Source organism: Mus caroli, unplaced genomic scaffold, assembly GCF_978045245.1.
Source record: "Mus caroli unplaced genomic scaffold, Mus_caroli_1 scaffold_9, whole genome shotgun sequence".
NCBI lineage: Eukaryota > Metazoa > Chordata > Mammalia > Rodentia > Muridae > Mus > Mus caroli.
This window is the reverse complement of record NW_028227264.1, coordinates 9830001-9853904: the sequence shown is the minus strand read 5'-3', so window position 1 is coordinate 9853904 and position 23904 is coordinate 9830001. Positions and strand designations below refer to the sequence as shown.

The following is a 23904-nucleotide window of genomic DNA, read 5'->3' as shown; positions in this document are numbered from 1 at the left end:
TCTGGCAGAGCTGGGAGCCTACAAATTACAGAAGCTCTTTCTTCATCAGTGCAGTTAGGGGAAGAATATGCAAACTTGAAAATGCATAAAATGCATGTTTCTGCTTTCCTCCTTTTGAAAAGGCAAATTCCCATGGGTAACAATTGCAGACTTGAAATCTATATCCACTGAACAGGAGGCAGGGCTGTGAAGCATGGAGCCTGGATTCTGGTTGAGTTGCTGCTCACACGCAGTTCCCCTTTAAACAGTCTGGATGTGTGTGCCCTGCTGTTTTCTGCTCCTTGAATCTTGGGAGTTAATAGTCATAAAAATGGGATCTGGAAAAGAAGATGCTACAGAATGTGTGGTCAGAGCAGCTGGGAGCACCATCCCCCTGTAGATGGTTCATCTCCTTGTGAGTACTACCGGAGGCACTGTAGGCTTCCTTGAGCTGAACCACATGCTACCCATTGGGTGTGATACTCATTTCATGTCAACAGAGCTAATTATTTTAAGAGCTGTATGTACTTCTTCCTCCTCCTCCTCCTCCTCCTCCATGTATGAGTACACTGTAGCTGTCTTCAGAAACACCAGAAGAGGGCATCAGATCCCATTACAGATGGTTGTGAGCCACCATGTGGGTGCTGGGAATTGAACTTGGGACCTTTGGAAGAGCGATAGGTGTTCTTAACTGCTGAGCCATCTTTTCAGCCTCATATGTCTTCTTCTTAAAAAGACATTTCAATTTTTATTAATTCCCTAATACCAATGAGAAAAAAATAAACAATAAAATGTTTTCCATATTCTTGACCACCATTTTTAGGATACTCTGGTAGTACTTTTGTAAGCTAGCTAGCTTGCTTGCCTCTTTTTGCCTAAATTCTAATTGATTTATTTTTGATTAAAAATAATTAGGTTTTGTTTTATTTCGTGTATGTGTGTGTGTGCTTACATGACATGGAGATCAGAAGACAATGTGTTGTATCACTTCGTCCCTTTGACCATATGGGTCCTGAGGACAGAATTCAGGTTTTCAGTCTTGGCTGAACATGATTTTGGATAAAAGCATTTGAGCTATTAGCTGACCCCATGTGACATTTTTAAGAATTACATTTTCATTTAATTGTGTGTGTGTGTGTGTGTGACAGAGCACACACATGATGTCATGAAGGCATTCATGTGTGTGTGTATACTTGTGTACTGGTCACAGAGTTTACAATTCCTTAAGAGACTTGCTATTGACTAACCCTATATTTCCTTTGGATGTGGCCCTGCCCTACTTGGTGATTGCCTGTCATTCATCTTATGACTCAGTATGCTTGTAGACAAGACTTTGCCTGGTGTGATGGTCTAGAAAATTACCAGTGCTGCACAGGCCAATTCAGATTTTCAACTTGTCTTATAAACAGGAAGCCCTGTCAGACAGCAAGTCTTGATTTCTGCATGGTCATGCTGTGCTGGCACAGAACAGGGAGCACCTGCTGTCCATGTGTGACGAATGCCCGTCAGACATGCTTCCCTTCGTCATGTCATCACATGTGTGAAGCCTGCTCCCTACAGTTGCCTCTACCTCTCCTCTTGCTTAGCAATGATTGGTAGCATCTTTGCCCAGATGCTTTTAAATGCCATCGCACTCATGTCCCAGGAAATAGTATTGATGTTGCAGTTCTCTTGTCAAAATAGTGGGCCCAGGGCTGGTACTGAGATTGTCCAAAGATGGACTAGTAGAAAGGGGTGAGAGTGGGGGCCAGTCCTAATTAGGCAGTCTAGGACTACAGCCATCATGCTTCTGTTTATTAGGCTTTGAAAGAAAAAGGAGATGCTTAGAGAGATGGCTTGGTGGTTAAGAACACTGGCTCCTCCTACAAAGGTCTACAGTTTGGTCCCCAGCTCACAACAATTCTGGGAGATCCATTGCCCACTTTTGGCTTCCATGGGAACAGCATGCATGTGGTTCACAGACCACATAAAGGCAAGAGACCCATTCACATAAAATAAAATAAAAATAATTTAAAAAGTAAAATGGGACACAAGCGTTATCTTCCCCCCAAGTTCAAGATTGCTCTTCTTTACTGTTTTGTGTTTATTAGTAAGCAATGAAAATGGCCCCATAAGGAGACTGGAGAGAGTGACGTGAACTCAGCATTTTGCCAGGACTAAGGCACAAAGGGGATATTCAGCAAATATTTATGTGATTGGGTTATTAAACTGTAGTTTCTCTGCCAAAGAAGTTGCTACAAGTCAGTCTTTGCACAGATTTAAATGTGAGGTTGATGTTCAAGATGAATCAGTGCTTATTTTTATTAAAAGATGACTTTTGACATTTCCAGACTTGTTCCCAGAGCCGATGTTTACAGCCCGCATCACAAAAAACACCAGAGATGCTTTACAGTGGGCTGCTGGGAAATGGTGCCTTAGTTTAGTACAGTGTGGCGATTTATGTTGTTGTTCTGAGAAGCTGATATCTATCTATATCTATATATCTATCTATATATTCATATATCTATATCTACAGCTACATCTATAATCTATGTCTATATATCTGTATCTCTCTAGATTTCAGTCTCTACTAATTTATATCTATCTATATCATCTACATTTCTGTCTATCTTTATCCCAACCCTGCAATTAAAATGCTTGCTCCCTTATTTATCGCATTGTATGCCTTGGTAATATTTATTGACTCAAATGTTGAGAAAATGGACTTGGAGCCAGGTTTTGTAAGATCAGATCCTGGTTCTGTCTCTCACTTGTTATGCCACCTTTAGGTCTCAGTCTCTTCACTTGTAAAATGGGAATGTTGAAGCTGTTCCCTTTAGAACACTGTTAGGAAGAAAGAATATGTATAAACAATGAATCTAAATCCATACAATTCTCAGAACTTAACCCATGCACACAGTAAATGCTGGCTGTTATTGTGTTAGAACATTTTACTACGTCACTGTGTGGTTTTGCATGGTCTTCAAGTTAAAATCATTTTTATATTTACAGAGGAGCAACATATTATAATTTGTGTTAATGCTATGAAATTTGGACTTCAGTGTTCATGAAATTAGAACAAAGTTGTCTTCCAGTTGGCTTACTCATTCTTGTATGATTAATGACTGTTTTCACATTACAACAGAGCTGAGTAGTTTCAACAGAGACCACACAGCCAACCAAGTCTAAAATCTGTACTGACCTGTCCTTACATAAGAAGCGTTCTGCCCTCCTGTGTAGAACAAGGGCCCTGCTTACACACCAGCTACTTGTACATATTAGGCGGGGACATGTCCTCTTGGGTACTACTAGTCCTTTCTGTGTTTATGTGGAACATTTGGAAGTTGCATGTGTCAGGGATATTTAGTGTTTTGTAAGGACAGTCTAAGTGTGCGCTGAGTGTACACACTGTGAGTGTGTGTCTGTGAGTGGGTGCATGCATGTGTTAATTTTCTTTTCTTGTAGTGCTGGGGGTTGTATCCTGGGCATTGTAATTGCTAGGCAAACCTATCTGTGGACTACATCTCTGGCTTCTGCTCAGGCTGAGTTTGGACTTTCTGTGTAGACCTCAAATTGTAGTTCTCCTGACTCAGCCTCTTGCATGCTGGGATATGTGCCGCGGGTATGGGTTCCATGTATGTTTTTCCCCCAGCACATTTTCAGTCCGTGTACTATTGCTAAAAATATATACACACAGGTGTGTAGAGTTTCTTACTCTCACGGACAGTTCCTTCTTCAAGGAGTCAAAAGTCTTTAAAACTCGCAAAGACGGTGTGACTAAGAAGCTGCCGAGTGTACAGAGTGAGATCTCGGATGGCCAAGGTGCAAAGGGAGACCTTTTCTCAGAATGAAACAAAACTGAAGTCAAAAACCAAAAACTCAGTGGATAAACTACCAAGAAAACACTTTTCTAGTGTTTTCATGCTGAGGCAGCTCGTTAACATTTTCCTGTGAGACAGTGCTCTGGACAGAGCAGAGAAGAACAAGGGGACAGCCATGCCTGTGCTTAAAGGACAGGAACGAGCTAGTCTCAAGTAGAGTATTTTAATATTTTTCACCATTTTAATTGTAGGAATGGGTGGAAACTAGTACTGTGGTTTAAAGATTGATGGCTTGCTGACAGAATACTTGCCTGTCCTTGAGGGAATGGTTTTGGTGCTGGGTAACTGGATCCAGGGGCCTGAGAGTTTGACAGAGCCCAGAAGCTTGCTTGTTTATTGAGACAGCATTTTTCTGTGTAGCCCTGGCTGTCCTGGAACTTGCTCTGTAGACCAGGCTGGCTTTGAACTTACAGAGATCCACCTGCCTCCCGAGTGTTAGTTAAGGACATCACACATAAGTTTTACAGCACAGATTTTGAGTTCCTTGTGAGAGTCCAGGCACCATCTCTTACTCTTTCCAGGGGAGCCCTATCACCTTCCTTGTCTGCCATTCTGCAGGGATTTGGGGTTCTGTCTTAGAGAACTGTCAGTGTACCACACCCATGTGTGGGAACACGGAGGGAAGGGCGCACATTCACGACACATTCTGTATAGCTTGTCGTCAATATAGCATTCTGTATAGTGATCGTCTGAGACTGAGAAACAGAAGGAAGAAACCCGTGAGCCTTCTGTTTAAGGGAAAGGGGGACTCTGGTCATCCTTGCGTTTATATTTGACTTTTACAGGGACAGAACTGCATCTTCATGTTTTTTTTTTTTTTTTCCCCCAACAGAATATTCTAGAGGAGCCTTTCTTTTTTTTTTTTTTTTTTTGGTTTTTCGAGACAGGGTTTCTCTGTATAGCCCTGGCTGTCCTGGAACTCACTTTGTAGACCAGGCTGGCCTCGAACTCAGAAATCCGCCTGCCTCTGCCTCCCGAGTGCTGGGATTAAAGGCGTGCGCCACCACGCCCGGCTTTTTTTTTTTTTTTTTTTTTAAGATTTATTTATTGATTATATGTAAGTACACTGTAGCGGTCTTCAGACACTCCAGAAGAGGGAGTCCGATCTCGTTACGGATGGTTGTGAGCCACCATGTGGTTGCTGGGATTTGAACTCCGGACCATCAGAAGAGCAGTCGGGTGCTCTTACCCACTGAGCCATCTCACCAGCCCTAGAGGAGCCTTTCTTAAACTTGTTGCCTGTTAAACAATTGGATTATCTGGATGTGAGGGAAAAAGAGTGTGCCATTAATGGCAACTTTTGGAAGTCTTAGTTTGCAATGGAGCCTTTCTGGCATCTGTGTTATTTCCACATAGGTGTCTCCCGTATTCTGTGTGAATTGTTTTTGAATAGGAAAGGTTCCCACAAGTTACCATTTCTGTGAATTTGGGACTGAGAAGATACTCATTCCATAAGTCCCCTCAGATATTATCGAAAATTTATGGTTCTTTCAGAGAAGATTATTTTATGTGTCTGAATGTTTTGCCTGCATGAATGTATATACACCATGTGTATTCCTGCTGCTTGTACAGTTCATAAGAGGGCTTTGGGTCCCCTGGATCTAGAATTGTGGATGGCTGTGAGTCACCACTTGGTTACTGGGAACTGCACCTGAATCCTCTGCAAGAGCAACAAGTGATTTCAATTGCCAAGCCATCTCTTCTGCCTCAATAGTACTTTTTATAATAATAGAAAGCATGAAGGTTTTGCTTGTGGTATAACTGATAATAATACTGGATTAACCATTTGAGGTTTTTGTTTTGTTTTGTTTTGTTTTTCAAGACAGTTTCTCTGTATAGCCCTGGCTGTCCTGGAACTCACTTTGTAGACCAGGCTGACCTCGAACTCAGAAATCCGCCTGCCTCTGCCTCCCGAGTGCTAGGATTAAAGGCATGCACTACCACACCCAGCTTCCATTTGAGTTTTTAACAAACAAGTGAGTGTGTAAAGACCAGGTAACATGACTAAAGTTTGTGGCTAGTGTACAGCACAACCTGCTTGTGTCAAAGGCCACTGCTAGATATCAATAATTGTCTGATATGGGGAAATAGTTGAATTTGCTTCACTTTATCATAAGCTTTGACATATTATTTTGTTGTACGTTGGAAAGTGAATGCTAGTAGGTGGGGTTCCCTTAGATAACTCATTCTGTTCTATGGACTTGACCTCTTTATCTTTCTCTTTGCTGTGTAAGACATGAGAGAAGTATTCAGTGTCTCTCAAAAGTGGCATCTGAGCTCATCTAGTCTGCTTGTTGCTGTAGTTGGTAGAGATAATCTATATGTCCCCAACACAGCGGCAAACTGAAGATATAGCTGTATTTCAGAGACAGGGTCCAGCTTATTCCCCACTGTTTCTGTGGTGGGCCACGTGTTCCCTCCTAGAGCCTATGAACTTTTAGGATACATGCTAAGAATTCTTAACAGATTGCACACTATAGTTATTCAAAGCCGAGTAAGGATTCGGTAGGAGGATCAGGGAACCCTTCTTCTCTTGTCTCAAATTTAAAGTCTTGCTTCATATGGAACGTTTTTTTTTTTTTTTTTTTTTGTTGTTGTTGTTGTTGTTGTTGTTGTTTTTTAAAGTGATCGCAAAAAGATAGTTCTTGATTATGTAATATCTAGGCTTGGCAGGGACGGACTTTTAGCTCTCTATCCTTCATATGAAGAAGTGACAACATCCAAGACCATTACAGATTTATTACATCATGGTTTATGATTTTTAGTACATTCTCACATCACATTATACTTTTTGGTATTTAAAATAGCTGGTGCCTTAAGGGAGCTCAGGTAACTGATTAAGTCTCAGTGGGTAGTTCTTGGTCAGACTGTGTTTGAAACTGAGACTCTTGTTTTTTCTGTGCAGGAATTGCCTTGTGTTTGTGGACTGGGACCAAACACGGCCAAAAGTATTTTAAATGTTTTCATTTTTATTACATTTCTATATTTATTAGCATGTACATACACACTCTCACTCATGGCATGGTGCACCTAAGACAGATGGTGGGATTTCTTCTCTCTCCCCACTGCGTGCATTCTGGGGATTGAGCTTGGGTCATCACGGTCACCAGAAAGCGTATTTGCACCTTGAACCATCTCACCAGCCTCAATGTGGAACTTCTGATCCTGAAGTCGACCTTAGTTTTCTTCTTCTTCATTGCAGAGTGGGAAACCGCCCATCAGTGATATGTTCTCAGACCTCAAAGATGGGAGAAAGCTCTTGGATCTTCTCGAAGGCCTCACAGGAACATCATTGGTGAGAGGACATCTCTGATCATTTTCCTCAGACAGGGTCTTGTTTCCCTCAGGCTAGTTACAACCTAACTGTGTAGCTGAGGCTGCCCTTGAACTTCTGATCCTTCCACCTCTCCATCCTCCCAAGTACTGAGTTGTCCACCACAGCACATTTGGGCAGTGCTGAGGTTGGAACACAGGGCTCCATGCATGATAGTGAAACACTACCACTTGAGCTATGTCTCTAGCCTGTAGGCGAGGACGGCCATCTCTGAGAATGTGGCTGATGGAGTGCCTCTGGCACTGTTGAGATTGGGAGATTCCCTCTGGGTACTAAATTGTGAAGCCTGAGTACTGCACCCTCTGTCTGCCTTCCTGGCCGAGGCTGGGCAGCTTCAGGCTAAAGCCGATATCTCTCATGAGATTCCCTGGCCCATGAGGTAGAAGGAAGATGACTAGCTTGTCATGCCCTAGGTGGCACACTCTTCTCATGTGACTTGGAGTTAGGGACAATGTCTCTTTGCTCTGTTGTTCCTACATGGGCAGGAGAAAGCAGGCAGTCTTTTCTGCTGGTTTTTTTTTTTTTTCTGCCTCTGGAGAAGTTTAAATAAAAAAGCTTTGTCTGACAGAATTGATTCTCAAATGTGTCTACCTGCCTGTGAAGAGTAACTAGAGCAATTTTGAAAATGCTGAATTCCTGCCACAGCCTAAGTCCTTTAAATCACTGTCTCATGTGGGGGCAGGGAACTGCCATGCCTGTTTGAATGTCTCCTGGATAATTTCAGTAGGCATGCTGGTAAGTGAGTCCGTGTTTCAGGGCGTTCTTAGTGAATTTCTATCCTGTGGTACCCAGGCTGGGTGACATGGATGCTGACCTGCTATTCTGCTTCTGTTTCTGTGTCAGAGTTTGTCAACACATGAAGGAATGGGGACTGTTTCTTGGTTTTTGTTTGTTTGTTTTATTTTGTTTTGCTTTGCTTTGTTTTCCAGCCAAAGGAACGTGGTTCCACAAGGGTGCATGCCTTAAACAACGTCAACCGAGTGCTACAGGTTTTACATCAGAACAATGTAAGTAACATTTAGGGTTCTCAGCTGCTGCAGGCATTGTTGTTTGCTGGGAAGCCTGCTGGTTGCTGTATATATCAGTTGATGCTTGGCAGTGTTTCCTCTTGGTGGGAGTTTTGAATTCGTTCTGTGAGTGATGGATAAGTCACATGCCTTTTCTGATGCTCTCATTGATCTGTAGGATAAATAATACGTTTTTGAGTTTTGCATTGATCCAATTCCTAAAATGAAAATTTTATCCTCATTTATATTGCTGTATAAATATACTTACTCAAAAGGTTTGGGCCGGGCGTGGTGGCACACGCCTTTAATCCCAGCACTCGGGAGGCAGAGGCAGGCGGATTTCTGAGTTCGAGGCCAGCCTGTTCTACAAAGTGAGCTCCAGGACAGCCAGGGCTATAAAGAGAAACCCTGTCTCGAAAAACCAAAAAAAAAAAAAAAAAAAGTTTTGGAGTTCGATGGTGACGCTGTCCCAAGAATTTAATTGTTGTGTTATTATTTTGTTCTGACAGGTGGACTTGGTGAATATTGGAGGCACGGACATTGTGGATGGAAATCCCAAGCTGACTTTAGGTTTACTTTGGAGCATCATTCTGCACTGGCAGGTGGGGACCTTCCCAGTCACCTTGAGACAGACCTTGTATTATTTTCTCTGTTCATTTTCTACAGCTGTCAAATCGAAGTTCCACAAACTGCTCGGCTGGAATAGGAGGTGTTTATTGCCTCAGAATCCTCGTGTCTGCGAGTCTGCAACCCAAGTGCCAGCAGAGCTGAATCTTCTCAGCAGCTCCTTGTCTTTCTCCTAACTTCGAGTTGGCTGTAAACTGGGGTGTGCTGGCTTAGGCAAGCGTAGTCTTCATGACACACTCTCTGTGTTGGTGTCCAGGTTTCCCTTTGTTCTTTGGTATGGTCATCAGTCATACTGTGTTTGAAGGCCACCCTCCTCTACTGTGGTTGCACCTTAAATAGTTCTGTGTGCAGCGGCCCTACTTCACACAGGGCTCATTTTTAAGGTGCTGATGTTATGGCGTTAGATATGAATCTCCAGAGAACACGTCGAATTTACAGATTCCCAATGGACAGTGTTGGCAGCCTGATAGAGATTTTTGGCAGAGGAGAAAAAAAGGTGTTTCATATTTCATTGAGAAAACTGCTTTACTTTCAGACTCATAGGAGGTTGTAGGAGTAGCCTAAGGGATTTCCAAATGCCGTTCATTCAGATTCCCCGAATGTTAACACTTACCCGCATTTCCTGAGCTCACTCTGGCGTTCTCTCTCTGAGTACTTTGGATGCTCTTTCCTTTTATAAAACACCAAATACACTTCCCAAGCTTCTGTCTAAAAACATGGATTAAAAAAAATAAAAAAGAACTCTACTGTATAGCCACAATACCATTAACATACAAATATAAAATGTGTACCATTACCATGTGTTACTGTGTTATCACAATCATTAAATACCAAAATGATAGAGTTGTTAAAGTCAGGAAGATGATTTTGGGATAGTGGAGTTATCTAGAGGTCTCATGGAGGTTTGGCTCACCACGTCAGTAGTATACCCCTGGGAGCGTAGCTCAGCGTAGACAGTAGGCATGAGGTTCTAGGCTCAGTTCCCAGTAGCAGTGGTGTAGAGGGAGGGAGGCAGGATGATAAGCCAGGAAGACAGTAGGTCAAGATCATGAGTGACGCTCATTGGGTTTCTCTCTGGTATCTCTTTAACCTGGGACACTTTCGGAGCCTTTCTTTTCACGGTGCTGATGTTTTTGAAGAACATTGAACTTTATACAATGTCCCTGGGATTGACTGCCCACCAGCACGTTGGATCCAGCTTGTTCCTTGTATAGACTTGTTACAGGAGAAGTGTTGGATTTTCTCAGTCACTGTGGCAGGGTCATGTGCTGCCAACTATCTCTCTCTCTGGCCATATTTACTTAGCTTAAGGTGGTATTTCCCAAGTTTTTCTCCATTGTAAGGTGACTGTCCCTTGTTATTAAGTGTATCATGTTGGGGCGTACTTAGTGACAGTATAAATGTTTAGTTAATTGCCCAACTTGAACCATTAGCTTTAGCAGCCATTCATTATTATTACCCAAATCATTAAGATCCTTGGCAAATAGTAAGTTTCTGATGCCATTGTTCCTTCTACAATTATTAGCTAGCTCTGTTTATAACAAAGAATCTGTTTTTATCAGTGTGTCAACCATCCATCCATCCATCCATGCATCCACCCATCCACCCACCCACCTGTTCATCAACGTATTATGGGCTTTTGTATAAGTTTATTAACTTTTACTAATATTATTCATCTTAATATGGTGATTGTCTTAGATTCGACTCCTTCTGATCCCTTACATTGGCTAAAGGTCCTTTTGATAGATCTCTGTCATTCTCTGAGGACTTTCTTATGCATATGGATACATATTGCTTTAGGATAATAACAAACTGTCAGTTCTTAAGAGTATAATTATTGCTATCAGGAAAATCACTTAATTCTTTGCGTTATAAGCAGGTGTGGGTCTTTCTGCACAGGTGAAGGATGTCATGAAAGACATCATGTCAGACCTGCAGCAGACAAACAGCGAGAAGATCCTGCTGAGCTGGGTGCGGCAGACCACCAGGCCCTACAGCCAAGTCAACGTCCTCAACTTCACCACCAGCTGGACCGATGGACTCGCGTTCAACGCCGTGCTCCACCGGCACAAGTGAGATGTCTTCTGGTCTGCAAATCTTACCTCCTCTCTGTGTCTTTTTTCTACTTCTCTTCCCCATAGTCCCTTCGGCTACCTCTGCTGCCCACATTGCTCATGTTGAAAAGCATCAAGGAAAGCAATACCATAACAGATCAACCACCGGATGTCTCTTTTGGACTTCAGGGCTGGAGTGCAAAGCCCATGGTGTCTCCTACACATTTATAAACTAAGAAGTGTAAGATAATTGACATAGTTCACTCCCACTCATCTGGCCCTAACCAGTAACACACACAAAGAGTTGTGTGTAGCTTTTCTTCTGATAGCAGAAGGACAACTCTGTTTATTGTGTTACCCATGTTTACAAAGAGCTATACAATTTTCTTATGAAATCTCATAAACGAGATTCTAACTTGTATGTAAGAATTTAATACAAAAATCGCCATTATACCCCAGAAGAATAAACAGCCTGAAATAACTTTCTAGTAAAAAATCACATCACTGTATGAATACAGAGCTATAAAATGGAGTAGAATCATTATAGTTGCATGTAAAGGTGCCAGCATTGGACTGTGCTAGATATACAAGAACAAGCTCTTAGAGCTTCCATCCTGGAGGTGCTAAGAGCTGAGGAAGAGCTCTCCTGTATAGACCGGTCTGACAACCAGTTGAGCTGACACTGCAACTGAACATGGGGTATGGGACAGTTGGTTAATCATGTAAATATGTGCCTTGACACACCAGACAAGTAATTCTGCATCCCTCAGAGATTAAGTGCCAAAAGCAGGAAAAGTGGATCATGTTTTGCTGCTGTTATGAATTATTAATTCTCTCATTTAATCCCCTGAATGTTCTTGCCTGCTATATACAAATGAAGTACATGCTTCTGTACTTATGCTCTACATTTCACTAAGTTTATCTCTGCATAATATAGGTTTGGCTTTCTTTGTTTCTTACTTTTCTTTCTTTTTTAATCTTTGCTGGTAGATTGTTAGGTGGGGATGGCTGAATTTAGGATAACCTTAAAATGTGTTAATCCTTTTCCCCTTCCCCTCCTTTTCTTTATATGATTCTGTTCTTCATGTAGTATTGTTTCAAATTAGTGACAGTGAGAAGAATGCTTGATACCAAAGCAATGCTTTTAATATTTTTTACATAGGATCGATGCGTGCTATAGATTTAAGTTTTGGTATTTTGATTTGTTATGGGGTTAAAGACCCTTTCCCTCTTGTCTTCTCCCGCTCTTTTTCTGTCATCTTGAGGATCCTGTCCTGTCCTGTTAAGAAACAGTTGCATTTATCTATTACCCTTTGCCTTTATTGGCTCTTTGATTCAACAAATAGATATAAAGTGTCTTGCACCAGACACAAGGATACAGCAGGAGCAAAACAGACAAACATCTCAGTTCCTTCTAACTGGAGACAGAGATTTATTTAGAAATGTAAATTATAGCTGGGCATGGTGGTGCACATATGATCTCAGAAGTTGGGAAGTAGAAAGATCAGGGGTTCTGGGTCATCCTTGGCCACCTGTGTAACTATTTTGAGGTCAGCATGGACTACATGTGGGAGTCTTTGTCTCACAAAATGTGTGTATGGGGATGTGAAGACATAGAAATGGTAGACAGGCTAAAGAAAAAGACGATAGATGAGAGGGAAGAGGCGTCTGACATGGGGGAGGCTGGTGGCTGTGGTGGCTAAGAGACAGAGGAAGAGGTAGAAAGGAGAACAGGGGTTAGGGAAGGGGAGACCAGTCTCAGGGTGCATGTAAGATACAAGAGTGAAGTGCAAAGAAAGGGACCAACTTTTAGGTCTGTCAAGCCAGTGATACTGTCCACGATGTGAGGCTGGAAAAAAGACAAGATGTAAAGGAAAACTAGTTTTCATGGAGAAAGATGAACGGAAGGGAACCAGCCCCCTTTGCACCTCTGCTTTAGGATAACTAAGTCCAGTTGCACCTGGAGTGTCGGTGTGCTCATCTTAGTCTCTTCTGGTGTCTCCGTCTGCAGCCCAAGCTGAACTGAAACTGGCTATGTGGATGAGGCCAGCTTTTAATTGGTGACCCTCTTGTCTTAGAACCCTTAGAACTATAATATCAGGAGTGTACTTTTGTCCTAATTGTGGAATTTAGTCCATTAAAATCATTAAATTTGTAAAGCTATAAAATCATAGAATCCATTAATTTTTAGAATTTAGTCCATTAAAATAATTGATTTGGTAACTCATATATTTAGGTTCATTTTTACCACTCTGTTGGAGCTTATTTCACCTCCTGTTTCTGTATCATTTTCTTCCCCGGTCTTCTCTGTATCCATACATCTCCTTTACTCATACTATATGGGAAACACTGTACACTCAACTGTGCCAAGAACTTGAGATTTTCTTACTTACTGTTATCGTTGTCATACATGTTACTTTTAGATTTTACAAACTTGAGATGCAAAAGATACAATTTAAAATAGCACTCACAAATTAAAAAAAAAATTGAAGTGCAATGAATTATGGTGCTATCTACATTGTTTCCATTATATTTTTCTGTCTCTGATTTCAGACCAGATCTCTTCAGCTGGGACAGAGTGGTCAAAATGTCCCCAATTGAGAGACTTGAACATGCTTTTAGCAAGGCCCACACTTATTTGGGAATTGAAAAGCTTCTAGATCCTGAAGGTAAGGTTGAGAACTTGAATCTGCTATGTATAAGTTTGTTACATAAAAACCTGTTGAGCTTGATTCTGCTTTCTAATTTTGAACACCTTGAGCAGTGATGATGTTTTTCTTTTTTACAAAACACTATGACAATTAAGGGCTCCTCATTTTACAATATTGGCCATAATTATATCTTTGTGTTTGTTTTCCTACTTTTCTGTGTGTAGTATGTGTGGCTGTTGTGAATGAGTGGAGTGGGTGTGTGCACATATGTGAATGCATGTGTGGGCCAGAGGAGGGAATCAGGTGTCTTTACCACTTCCCACCTTGTCTTTTAAGACATGGGCGCTGTCAGCTGGGCTGACTGGCAATGAGCCTGTGGGGTCCATCTCCCATCTCTCACAAAGCACTTTATTGCAGTAAATCTTTTGTCCTGTTTGTAGCCTTTAGACAGCAGGTTAATGATTTCACCAGATAAGAGTTAACTTGTATCAAGTAGGATTGGAAAAGTCTAGGAATACCTACTTGCTAAAGAAATAATTCAGTTTGGTTTCTTGGAATGCATGTACGTGTGAGCATTTGTGTATGGTTTGAAGACTTTAATTACAACTTTAGGTTTGAATTCTGCCCACTCTATTGTGTGAGTGAAGTCTGTGCCATATTTTAAATGGCTACATGAGTAGCTGCCTTAGAGCATTTTGAGACAGTTTTTTGTTTTTTTAATTTGTTCTTGAAGGCAGGGTCTTAGTTAGTATGGAGCCCAGGCAGTCTTCAAACTCATGAACCTCCTGCCTCAGCCTGTCAGGAGCTGAATTGCAGTATGCATTATCATGCCCACCTTATGGAAAACTTAAGAACCTGAGGCTAAATAAGTCTTCATCTCTGTCTCCTATTTTGTGATCTGCAGCAGCAATTTCCCGAGCGGCAGCATTATGGAGATCACAAATGAGGCATTGTTTCTGGGTACAAGAACAGTTACTTTTTACTTGGTATCGAGCAGTCCACACGTTTCTGAGTCATCTTTTCTTCTGCTTTTAGATGTTGCTGTGCATCTCCCTGACAAGAAATCCATAATTATGTATTTAACATCTCTGTTTGAGGTGCTTCCTCAGCAAGTCACGATAGATGCCATCCGAGAGGTAGAGACTCTCCCAAGGAAGTATAAGAAAGAATGTGAAGAGGAAGAAATTCATATCCAGGTGCTGGCTCATTTTTCTTGAAATTTCTCATTTTCCGTGCCTGTTTGATTTCTCCCAGGTCAAACTTGTGCAGGGTGTTTTCTGAACATGTGTGTTTTTTTTTTCTGAGTTCCGTTTTTTATGAAACAGGGAAGTGTTTTGTTTCTCAAGGTGAGTAGCGTCTGGGACTGTTGATCATGGTGCTGTGTGGTACGCTAAAAGCTGTACTATGGAGTCAACTGGATGCTGAGTGGTGGATTCTATTTATGCTGAGAGGCCAAGGCATTGACCTGGTGTGGGGAATGTTTTCTCTCATGTTGTCCTGGGTAATTTTTGTTAAGTAGCAATTTTGTTTCTGTTTGTGGTCCGTTAATAGAGAACTTTTGCCCCCAATATCTTCTCATAAGGATTCTCAAAATATCAGCCTTACTTTCCCTTTCCCCTTGAAGAGGCACTGTACCATAAATCATTCATCAGATTTTTCCAGAAATGGGCTAACAGATGTTTTCACCAGCAAATAAATGAGATTTTCCTAAGGAGATATGAATAATGGATTTTTTTTCTTTCTCCATTAGCCTGGCTTGACTCAACCCATATTTTGTCTCTTTGTGATTTTTGTCTAAAATCCCATTCTTCTTCATTCATAAAAGGAAGACCGTTCAGATTTTCAAAGACACACATTTTAGCAACTGAGTCCAGATGTTCACACAGGCGCTAGGGAGAAGGCTCAGTCAGTAAAGTGCTCTATGTCCAAGCCTGAGGATCTGAGTTAGGATGCCCTGCATGTACATAGACAGTGGGTTTGGTGGTCTCCCTGTATCCTGATGCTGGGAGCCAGGCATGGGCGGGTTAGCGGAACTCATGGGTCAGCCAGCGTAGTAGGGTCAGTGAGCTCCACCCTCAATGAGAGACACTGTCTCAGTGAAGGAAGGGAGGTGGTGAGTGATTGGAAAGTACACTAGATATCAACCTCTGGCTACCTCATGTGTGTGAACACACATGCTTACACACCACATAGATATACACATATGAGGAAAAAGAGGGGGTGAGGATTGCAAATTTGTAAGAAGTGTATTTTGGATGAGTGTGTGCCCTGGAGCTTACATGTCACCCTCTGGTACTTGGATGGGGGCAGTGACTTGGCCTCTTGACCGTTGTGGTTAATCGTACCTCCTTGGTAAAGGCAGCACAAAGAATACTCACTTGCCAAGCCCGTTTCTCTGTCATTACCATAGATTTCTCTCCAGGTTTGTTTTGACATTCTCATTTAGCAAATTTGCTTTTATTTTTTTTAAAGTTACTCAATTTTCCAATTATAATAATCTTGAACATATCATCTTTCTTCCCTATTTTTATGAGATTTGAAGAGTTTACTTACTCTTTTAGATTTTGGGTGGCATGTGGTAATCATTTTATTTTTATCCATTTCACAAAATGTTTTTTTAGAAAAAGGAGAAAAACACCTTATTGAATAGGAAACGGGAGAGATGGGGCCTGATTGTGAATCCTGGTTTCTTTTTAGTTTTGATCATCAAATAATGCAGAAGGAAAACCCTTAACTACTGCAAATTGTTTACCTTGGCTCCTGGACACTGCTTTGGCTCAATGATGTACCTTCACTGGGTGGCTAAGATGGTTCTCTGGGCTTTCCTGTGGGTCTTGCCTCTTGCATTTAGAGTAATTTCTTCACTGGACTGATTTATTTTTGTTAAAAGAGAAGATATTTCAATTCTTAGTGTTAAGGCTAGCCTCTCAAAAAGGAAGGGCCATTAAGATGGTTCAGTTGGTGAAAGTGACTGTTTGTTCTGAAGCTTGATGGTTGAGGTTAGATGCGTAGAACTCACAGAATGGTAGGAGAGTGCACTATATAATTGTTCACCAGCCTCCGTATGTACGTATATACTCACACAGTAACATAGCAAATCAGAGGAAAAAGAAGTGGATTTTACTTATTTTATGGTATTTAGCTAAAACAATCACTTCTGCTTAGCATGCAAGGTTGGCATGGTAAGAATTTCAGAAACCAGTTTCTATTTGTTAATGACTGAGTGGTTTAATGCTCACGTTGTTTATTGTATGCTTTTATTGGTAACTTAGAGGCTCAGTTCCATTAAGTGAGGGAATGATGTGGTCAAGTCTTGATTGTCTCCTCGTTGGTTTGTCTTGCCGTCCACTGTTCTCTAAGGAATGCTGACTGCCGTTCAGCCTTCTCTCTGACTCCTCTTTCTTCCACCATGCTGAGTAGCATTGGGAGGTCAGTAGGCAATCCCTGAGTCTCCCTTTAGAAACATGCCAGTTGAAAAGCTCCTGAGTATTTACATGGAGAGGCTGCTTTCAACCCCTCCCGGGGGATGCTGGTGCCTACACAGATGACCTTTGGCTGATGACTAACAGTCCTAGTTTTACATGTTCTTCCATTGTCTAGACTTTTGCTTACCTCACCTTCTGAATTATCTTAGCCCTGTGACTTCAGGCCTTTAAGTTGAGAGAATGTAGCTTCTTTTCCTTCCTAGGCCCTGGCATCGTTTGCGTCTTAATTTCCCAGTGTTTTTACTTATGATGACTGGTTTCTTTAACTCCTATAACTCAGTTGAAAACATTCCTTTGATCTCTCCTATAAAACATCATTTTCTGGGCTTCAACCCCAAGTTTTCATGTGGATTTAATACCTCTTATGCTATAATTTGCAGTCCGAGTAGGCTTTTCTCCATTCCTGATTCTTATGTGTGTTGAATTCCATCTATGAAGTATCTTCTACCTATATGGTCTCTGAGCAAGCCTTCCCCTTTTCCTACACTTAAACAGAACCTTTGAGTTTCTCATTAACCAATTAAGATCCGTCTCCATGTGCCCACAGTCGTTCTTGCCCTGTCAGTATTTTTGTGAACTATGTCAAGAATTTTAAATAGTGACTTAAGACCATGGAAAGGATAGTGAGGGATTTCAGGCCGGGTGACCTGTGGGTGTGAACACATGAGAGAGACCATTCTCTCTGCTGCCTGAGAAGTGGGTTGGCAGATAGGACTGTGGGTGCCAAGGGTTAGCAAGTCATTGTGGGCCAGAGGAGAGATGGGTGGCACAGAAGTGGAGAGGTTTGCATGGATTTGAGTTGAACTTTGAAGGTAGGACTAGCTTGCAGATTAAACATGGGAGAGGAAAGAAAGAGGGGTGTATCCAAGTATATCACCCAGGTTTTTGGCTGTGGTGCCTAGGTGCATGGAGCCTGGGGTAGGTGTTGGCAAGTTTTGGGGTGGGTGAAGCAAATGAGTGTTTACATGTGGGTCTGGTTTGATATATCTTCAAGATGCGATGCTGCAGGTGTTATTGCTGCTGAAAGTTAGAAGAGAGTTTTACTAGAAATAAAATATCTATCGAATCTAGATTATTTTTTAAAAATCAAATAGGAATAGATGATATCACTTAGTTAAAGTATATCAAAAGAAGGGAGAAAGAAGTTCAGGAGGTTTACTGCTTGCGGATGGGCAGGGCCACTGAATTGGGAAGGAGAGCTTTGGAAGTCAGGATGGATCAGCTCCAGGCACAGCCACTGGGAAGCGTCTGGAAGAAACACGTGAGAGCTGGCTTCTCTTGTTTCCAGTTGGTGCCTGTTGTTCCGGCATAGCTGTTATCAGAAACATTTTAATTGATTGGCTAATTGTATGATTACTCTAAAAAGTAAGTCTGGGAAAATGGCTTTGCCAGCTTTTCAGTCATTTGGGGGCAAGTGTTGAGACAGTGTTGAAGCAGACTGTTAAGACTTTACTGGTAACACGTGTAGGCATGACTTTTACCATTCTCCTCATTTATGTACATATGGGATAGTTTACACACGTCTTGAAGAAGTTTTGTTTGAATGGAAACAAAAGAACAGCAGAGCCAGTAGACTTGATTACAAGATCATTAAGTTCATAAAGAGAAACTAATAATTTAGAGAAAGATCGGCAGACATTTAGTTTACAAGTCCTAACCCTCAAACCACATCCCCCAAACAGAACAGCTCATAAACTAGAGGGCTGTTGCCTCAAAACAATGAAACGTGAAATCCCATCCGTTCCACAGGTTGTATGTGCGCCCTTGTTCACTGTTTAATACACAGCACCAGAATGCAGGGTCCTTAAAGAAGTCTAACCAGGGGTCAAAGCAGAGTGTCAGGCTCTCTTTTCTGTAAATTGCAACCATTGTTCAAGGGCCAGTATGTTTTCAGTTCTCCATCAAAATTCTCTATGTCTTGAAGTCAAATACTGGCATTTGGAGTTTTATTTTTGTCCAGTGACTCATTTGGGATATTTTTCTCTCCATGCCTCTTCCAATGTGGCGCTTGTGTGTGTACTCTATTTTGTATTTCTTGGCTGTTAGTGTCCTCTGATTAATTCATGGCTTCATTCACTCAGCTCCTGAGAACTGGGGCTTGTTTCCTGAGATCCTAGTCCCTACCTTGGTTTCTCCAGACATTGCTCTCGTGGTGAGTGCCTGTATCTTCATGGTTGCCGTGCATTTGTTTCCACAGAGTGCAGTGCTGGCAGAGGAAGGCCAAAGTCCCCGAGCTGAGACCCCTAGCACCGTCACTGAGGTGGACATGGATTTGGACAGCTACCAGATAGCGCTAGAGGAAGTGCTGACGTGGCTGTTGTCTGCAGAGGATACGTTCCAGGAGCAAGATGACATTTCTGATGATGTCGAAGAAGTCAAAGAGCAGTTTGCTACCCATGAAGTAAATATCTGTGGCCGAGAGCCATATTTTTCCAGGGCTGGGCCTGATTTTTAGGGGTGGGGTTAGGTGGAGTGACTTCACCATTGGCTTGGTATTTACCAAATGATGCTCTGTAAAAAGATCATGATGTAGTGCTTGCATTATTTACATGGGCTTTGTTAGAAGACTGGAGTGATCAACAGTTTATGAGAATCAGACTTCAGACAGTCTTGTGACATTTTGTGTAGTTTTTTAGAACTGATGATTAAATCAGTGTGGAACATTGTTCCTTTTTGAAGTATTGAGCTGTAGTTGAAAATCAACATAGCCAACTGGTGTCCCAAATCATCAGGTTTCTCATGCTACCCTAAAAGCCATTATTTTTATTTGTTGCCTGATTAAGCCAGTGTTATATCCAGTGTTCCTGCAAGATTTTATGCAAGGGGAGCTACTTGTTATTTAGAGAATATATATCATAGAATCATGATTTTTCACTCTATGGGAAATTCTTTATGGTTAAGTGGGTTCGTGTGCGTGTGTGTGTAAGCAGCTAATCATCTTCTTCTTCTTTTTTTTTTTTACTATTTTTATATTAACAACATAATCATCATTTACTTAAGAGATAGCTTAGCTGTTAAAGGTGCTTGCTGCAAACAAAACTGATGACCCAAGGTCGGTCCCTGCCACTCACTTGGTGGAATGACAGATCCACCTCTTATGAGCTGTCCTGTGATTCCCATATGTGTGTTGCAATGCCGAACATGGTGCATATACATGGACACATTCACGTGTGAATGGGGATATACACCCATAAATAGTTGTAAAACTTTTAAAATCTACTATTATCATCCATAACATTGTTTTCTTTGATCTAGCTTTCTTTTGAGGTCCGGTGAATACCAAATCTCTCATTTCAGAGCTTTCCACCTTTGGTGAAAGTCTCCTCCATCTTTGCTTTGTACAGGTTCCTTTCTCTGGGGTGTTGCTGTTGGGGTTATGCACTAGCAGTTTGTTGTGTCATGTCTTCGCAGCAAGGGACTCACTAACTACCACAATCTCCTTTGCTAGACTTTTATGATGGAGCTGACAGCACACCAGAGCAGTGTGGGGAGCGTCCTGCAGGCTGGCAACCAGCTGATGACACAAGGAACTCTGTCAGATGAGGAGGAGTTTGAGATCCAGGAACAGATGACCTTGCTGAATGCAAGGTGGGAGGCGCTCCGGGTGGAGAGCATGGAGAGGCAGTCCCGGTGAGTGGAGCTCAAGGACTGAAAGCCTGACTCCCCAGACCACAGTGCACAGTGACACTCAAGTACAGGCCTGTGGGGCTGTGACTAAATCAGTACAGGGCAAGCCTTCCACTGTCCTCACACCGCTCTGTGAGTCTCATCTCTGTCAAGATCATAGAGGACAGTTGGAATGCGGAGGGTAGTGAGAGGGGAAGTTATATTTTGCATGGGTGATGTTGTAATTTTATATTTGTTACAGTGATAAAACACCCTGACCAAAAAGGCAACTTAAGGGAGGAAAGGATTTATTTTAGCTAACAATTCCAGGTTTTGGTCTCATTTTGGGGACCCCCGAGGAGTGGAAGCTTGACTTCAGTAGTCATGTCACTGCACAGTGAGGAGCAGAGAAGAATGACTGTGCCCATGCTAAGTGCCCAGCTGGTTTTCTTTACTTTCATACAGTCCAGGGCCCCAACCAGGGAGTGGTGCTGCTCGGTTTCAGACTAGCCTTCCTATATCAATTAGGTTAATAATCAATACAGCTCCCCACAGACAAGGCCTCAGGTCAACCTCATTTAGACAGCCGCCTCATTGAGGCTGTCACCACAGGACAGTGTGCCACGGACCTACTTACTGTTCAGTGGTCTGTAACAGTTTAAAGAGCAGGCTTATACCATGGTCTCTTTCACTTTCCACATTGTGATTTGCGTTCCGGTGCCGTTTCCACCAATTTAATACGCCAGGAATTCCTGAGTGTAGAAACAATGATTCTGTTTTGAATACAGGGAGCTGTTGTTTATATTCCTGACTGCCCTTAATGAACTCCAGTTATGAATCAAATCAGAGCTTTCCCCCTTAGTTTCTATACTGATGGACTCTCTGCTACTTGGATGGTTAGGGTACACAAGGGTGTGTTTTCCTGCCCCCGTTTCCCTGGTGCTTGGAGTGGGTGCTGTGCCAGGGGACAAGCCCGAGGGAATGACACTCTGTCCTCTGGCCAGGCTGCATGACGCTCTGATGGAGCTGCAGAAGAAACAGCTGCAGCAGCTCTCAGGCTGGCTGGCCCTCACAGAAGAGCGCATTCAGACGATGGAGAGCCTCCCGCTGGGTGATGACCTGCCCTCCCTGCAGAAGCTGCTTCAAGAACATAAAGTAAATTTGCTGCTTGTTCCTTTTCTACTTCCTTGTGTAAGAAGGCAGCGCTGAGCTGGCCCCAGGCCTGATGGCTTCTCTCGGTGTGGAGTTGGGCTACTTCTTCCCTGTTGCTTTTTATTCAGGAGGTGTTTGTTGGGAGGTGACATTTTGGAAAGAGACAGCTTTGCACACATGTCCATGTCTTTCTTCTGAAAGTGTGTGACATTTGTCACATTTGGCAAGGGTGATTTTTTTTTGTTTTTGTTTTTTAAGATTAATTTATTTATTATTATATCTAAGTATACTGTAGCTGTCTTCAGATGCACCAGAAGAGGGCATCAGATCTCATTATGGATGGTTGTGAGCCACCATGTGGTTGTTGGGATTTGAGCTCAGGACCTTCAGAAGAACAGTCGGTGCTCTTAACCACTGAGCCATCTCTCCAGCCCGGCAAGGGTGGTTTTGGACTCACATGTGCATGAGAACCTGAACATATGGGCAGTAATACACAGTGTGGGTGGAGAAAGAATCAGGGATATATACTTATACTTAATTAGGATTAGGATCCTGTCAGGGAGCCTGTTACCTCTTTTTTTTTTTTTTTTTAAGATTTATTTTATTTTTTATATGTAAGTACACTAGCTGTCTTCAGACACCAGAAGATGGAATCAGATGGTTGTGAGCCACCATGTGGTTGCTGGGATTTGAATTCAGGACCTCCAGAAGAGCAGTCAGTGCTCTTAACCGCTGAGCCATCTCTCCAGCCCCCCGTTACCTCTTTGCAGAAGAGCATGAGGTGCTGAGTGAGGAACCAGCACATGGTGGACAGTGTGTTTGGTTCCAAGATGAGTGGTTCTGTTTTTATAGCAGAAGAAAGGTAGAATTTTGTTGATCAGTGAAACAGCTAGATAGCTGATGACTAAGGCTTTAGGGTCACATGAAACACTACCCAAGAGGCATTTCACCACACTCTTGCTACTGTTTAAGCCAATTACTCTCTACAGATGACTAATGACTGTTCTCTTCCTGTGGAAGAAGGAAGTGAAGGTGTCCATATGCTTGTTCTTGTTGCTCTCTTGGGGAGCTAATCAGAATAGCTTCTATGAGTCATACAGCCTTTTCCTCATTTTTCGCATTATGGAACTACAGAAAATTACCTCTGATTCTATTTGCTTAAACTCTGGGCTTTTAGACTAGTAAGGTCTACATTTTTTGTCTTTTTTTTTTTCCAGTGTCTCATTGTGTACCACTAGCTGACTTGGAACTTTCTATGCAGACCACGATGGCCTTGCACTCACAGCGATCCTCCTGTCCCTGCCTCTTTAGTGCTGGGATACCTGCATATGGATATATTTTTATTTTAATTCCTAGAATAGACACAGGTTTTCTTCTTTTCTTCCTTTCCTTCTTCCTTCTCATCTTCTTCTACCTCGACTTGTTTTCGGGAAGAATTAGTACTGAAAATGGCACACACTGGCACACATTTACAATTGGTTTTGAAGTTGCACTTGCAGACTCTGGCTCATAATGAAATGTAAGGGTGTGTTCAGGTTTCTTTCTTTAGTATGGTACTTAGGATAATGATTGGGAATGGCAATACAAATGCCTCATTAGGTTCCTTAATTACTATCGTGAAGAAGCGGATTTTAAATAGGTAAATGAGGAAGAGCAGATATCATAGTTTATCTTTTCTTTTTTCCTCTAGAGTTTGCAAAATGACCTTGAAGCTGAACAAGTGAAGGTAAATTCCTTAACTCACATGGTGGTGATTGTGGATGAAAACAGTGGGGAGAGTGCCACAGCTCTTCTGGAAGATCAGTTACAGGTAAGACCTTGAGAAGTAGGATGCCCTTCAGATCCACTCTCTTGTCAAGGTCCATGTATTGTTCCTCCTGGGCATCCTTGTTTGTACAGAAGGGTATAAAAAAGTGGACTCCTTTAATCATCTTTTCGTTACTGTAATGAAGGTCCTGAGGCAGGCTACTTGATAGAGAACAAAGTTTACTTAGCTCACAGTTTTGGAGGCTGGCAGTTCAGACAGCCTGACAAATGTTCTCCCTTGGCTATGTCTAATAGAACAGAAACATGTGTATGTGTGTGTAGTGTCTCTGTCTTAATTTATTAATCCATTAGAATTTATCATGATGGGGCCACCTTTGTGCCC

The 23904-nt window shown here is 42.1% G+C and overlaps 1 protein-coding gene across 9 annotated transcripts in view; it reads left to right on the top strand.

Moving 5' to 3' along the window:
- The window catches only part of Utrn (utrophin), a 489906-nt gene that overhangs the window by 111532 nt on the left and 354470 nt on the right, over window positions 1-23904 (top strand). For all 9 annotated transcript variants that reach the window (XM_085842639.1, XM_085842635.1, XM_085842637.1 and 6 more), the window contains 10 exons: window positions 7042-7134; window positions 8103-8180; window positions 8690-8782; window positions 10707-10879; window positions 13415-13530; window positions 14548-14708; window positions 19195-19398; window positions 20446-20627; window positions 21608-21758; window positions 23446-23565. In XM_085842639.1, coding sequence (XP_085698765.1) covers window positions 7042-7134; window positions 8103-8180; window positions 8690-8782; window positions 10707-10879; window positions 13415-13530; window positions 14548-14708; window positions 19195-19398; window positions 20446-20627; window positions 21608-21758; window positions 23446-23565 — 1371 coding nt within the window. The remainder of the gene's footprint in view (window positions 1-7041; window positions 7135-8102; window positions 8181-8689; window positions 8783-10706; window positions 10880-13414; window positions 13531-14547; window positions 14709-19194; window positions 19399-20445; window positions 20628-21607; window positions 21759-23445; window positions 23566-23904) is intronic.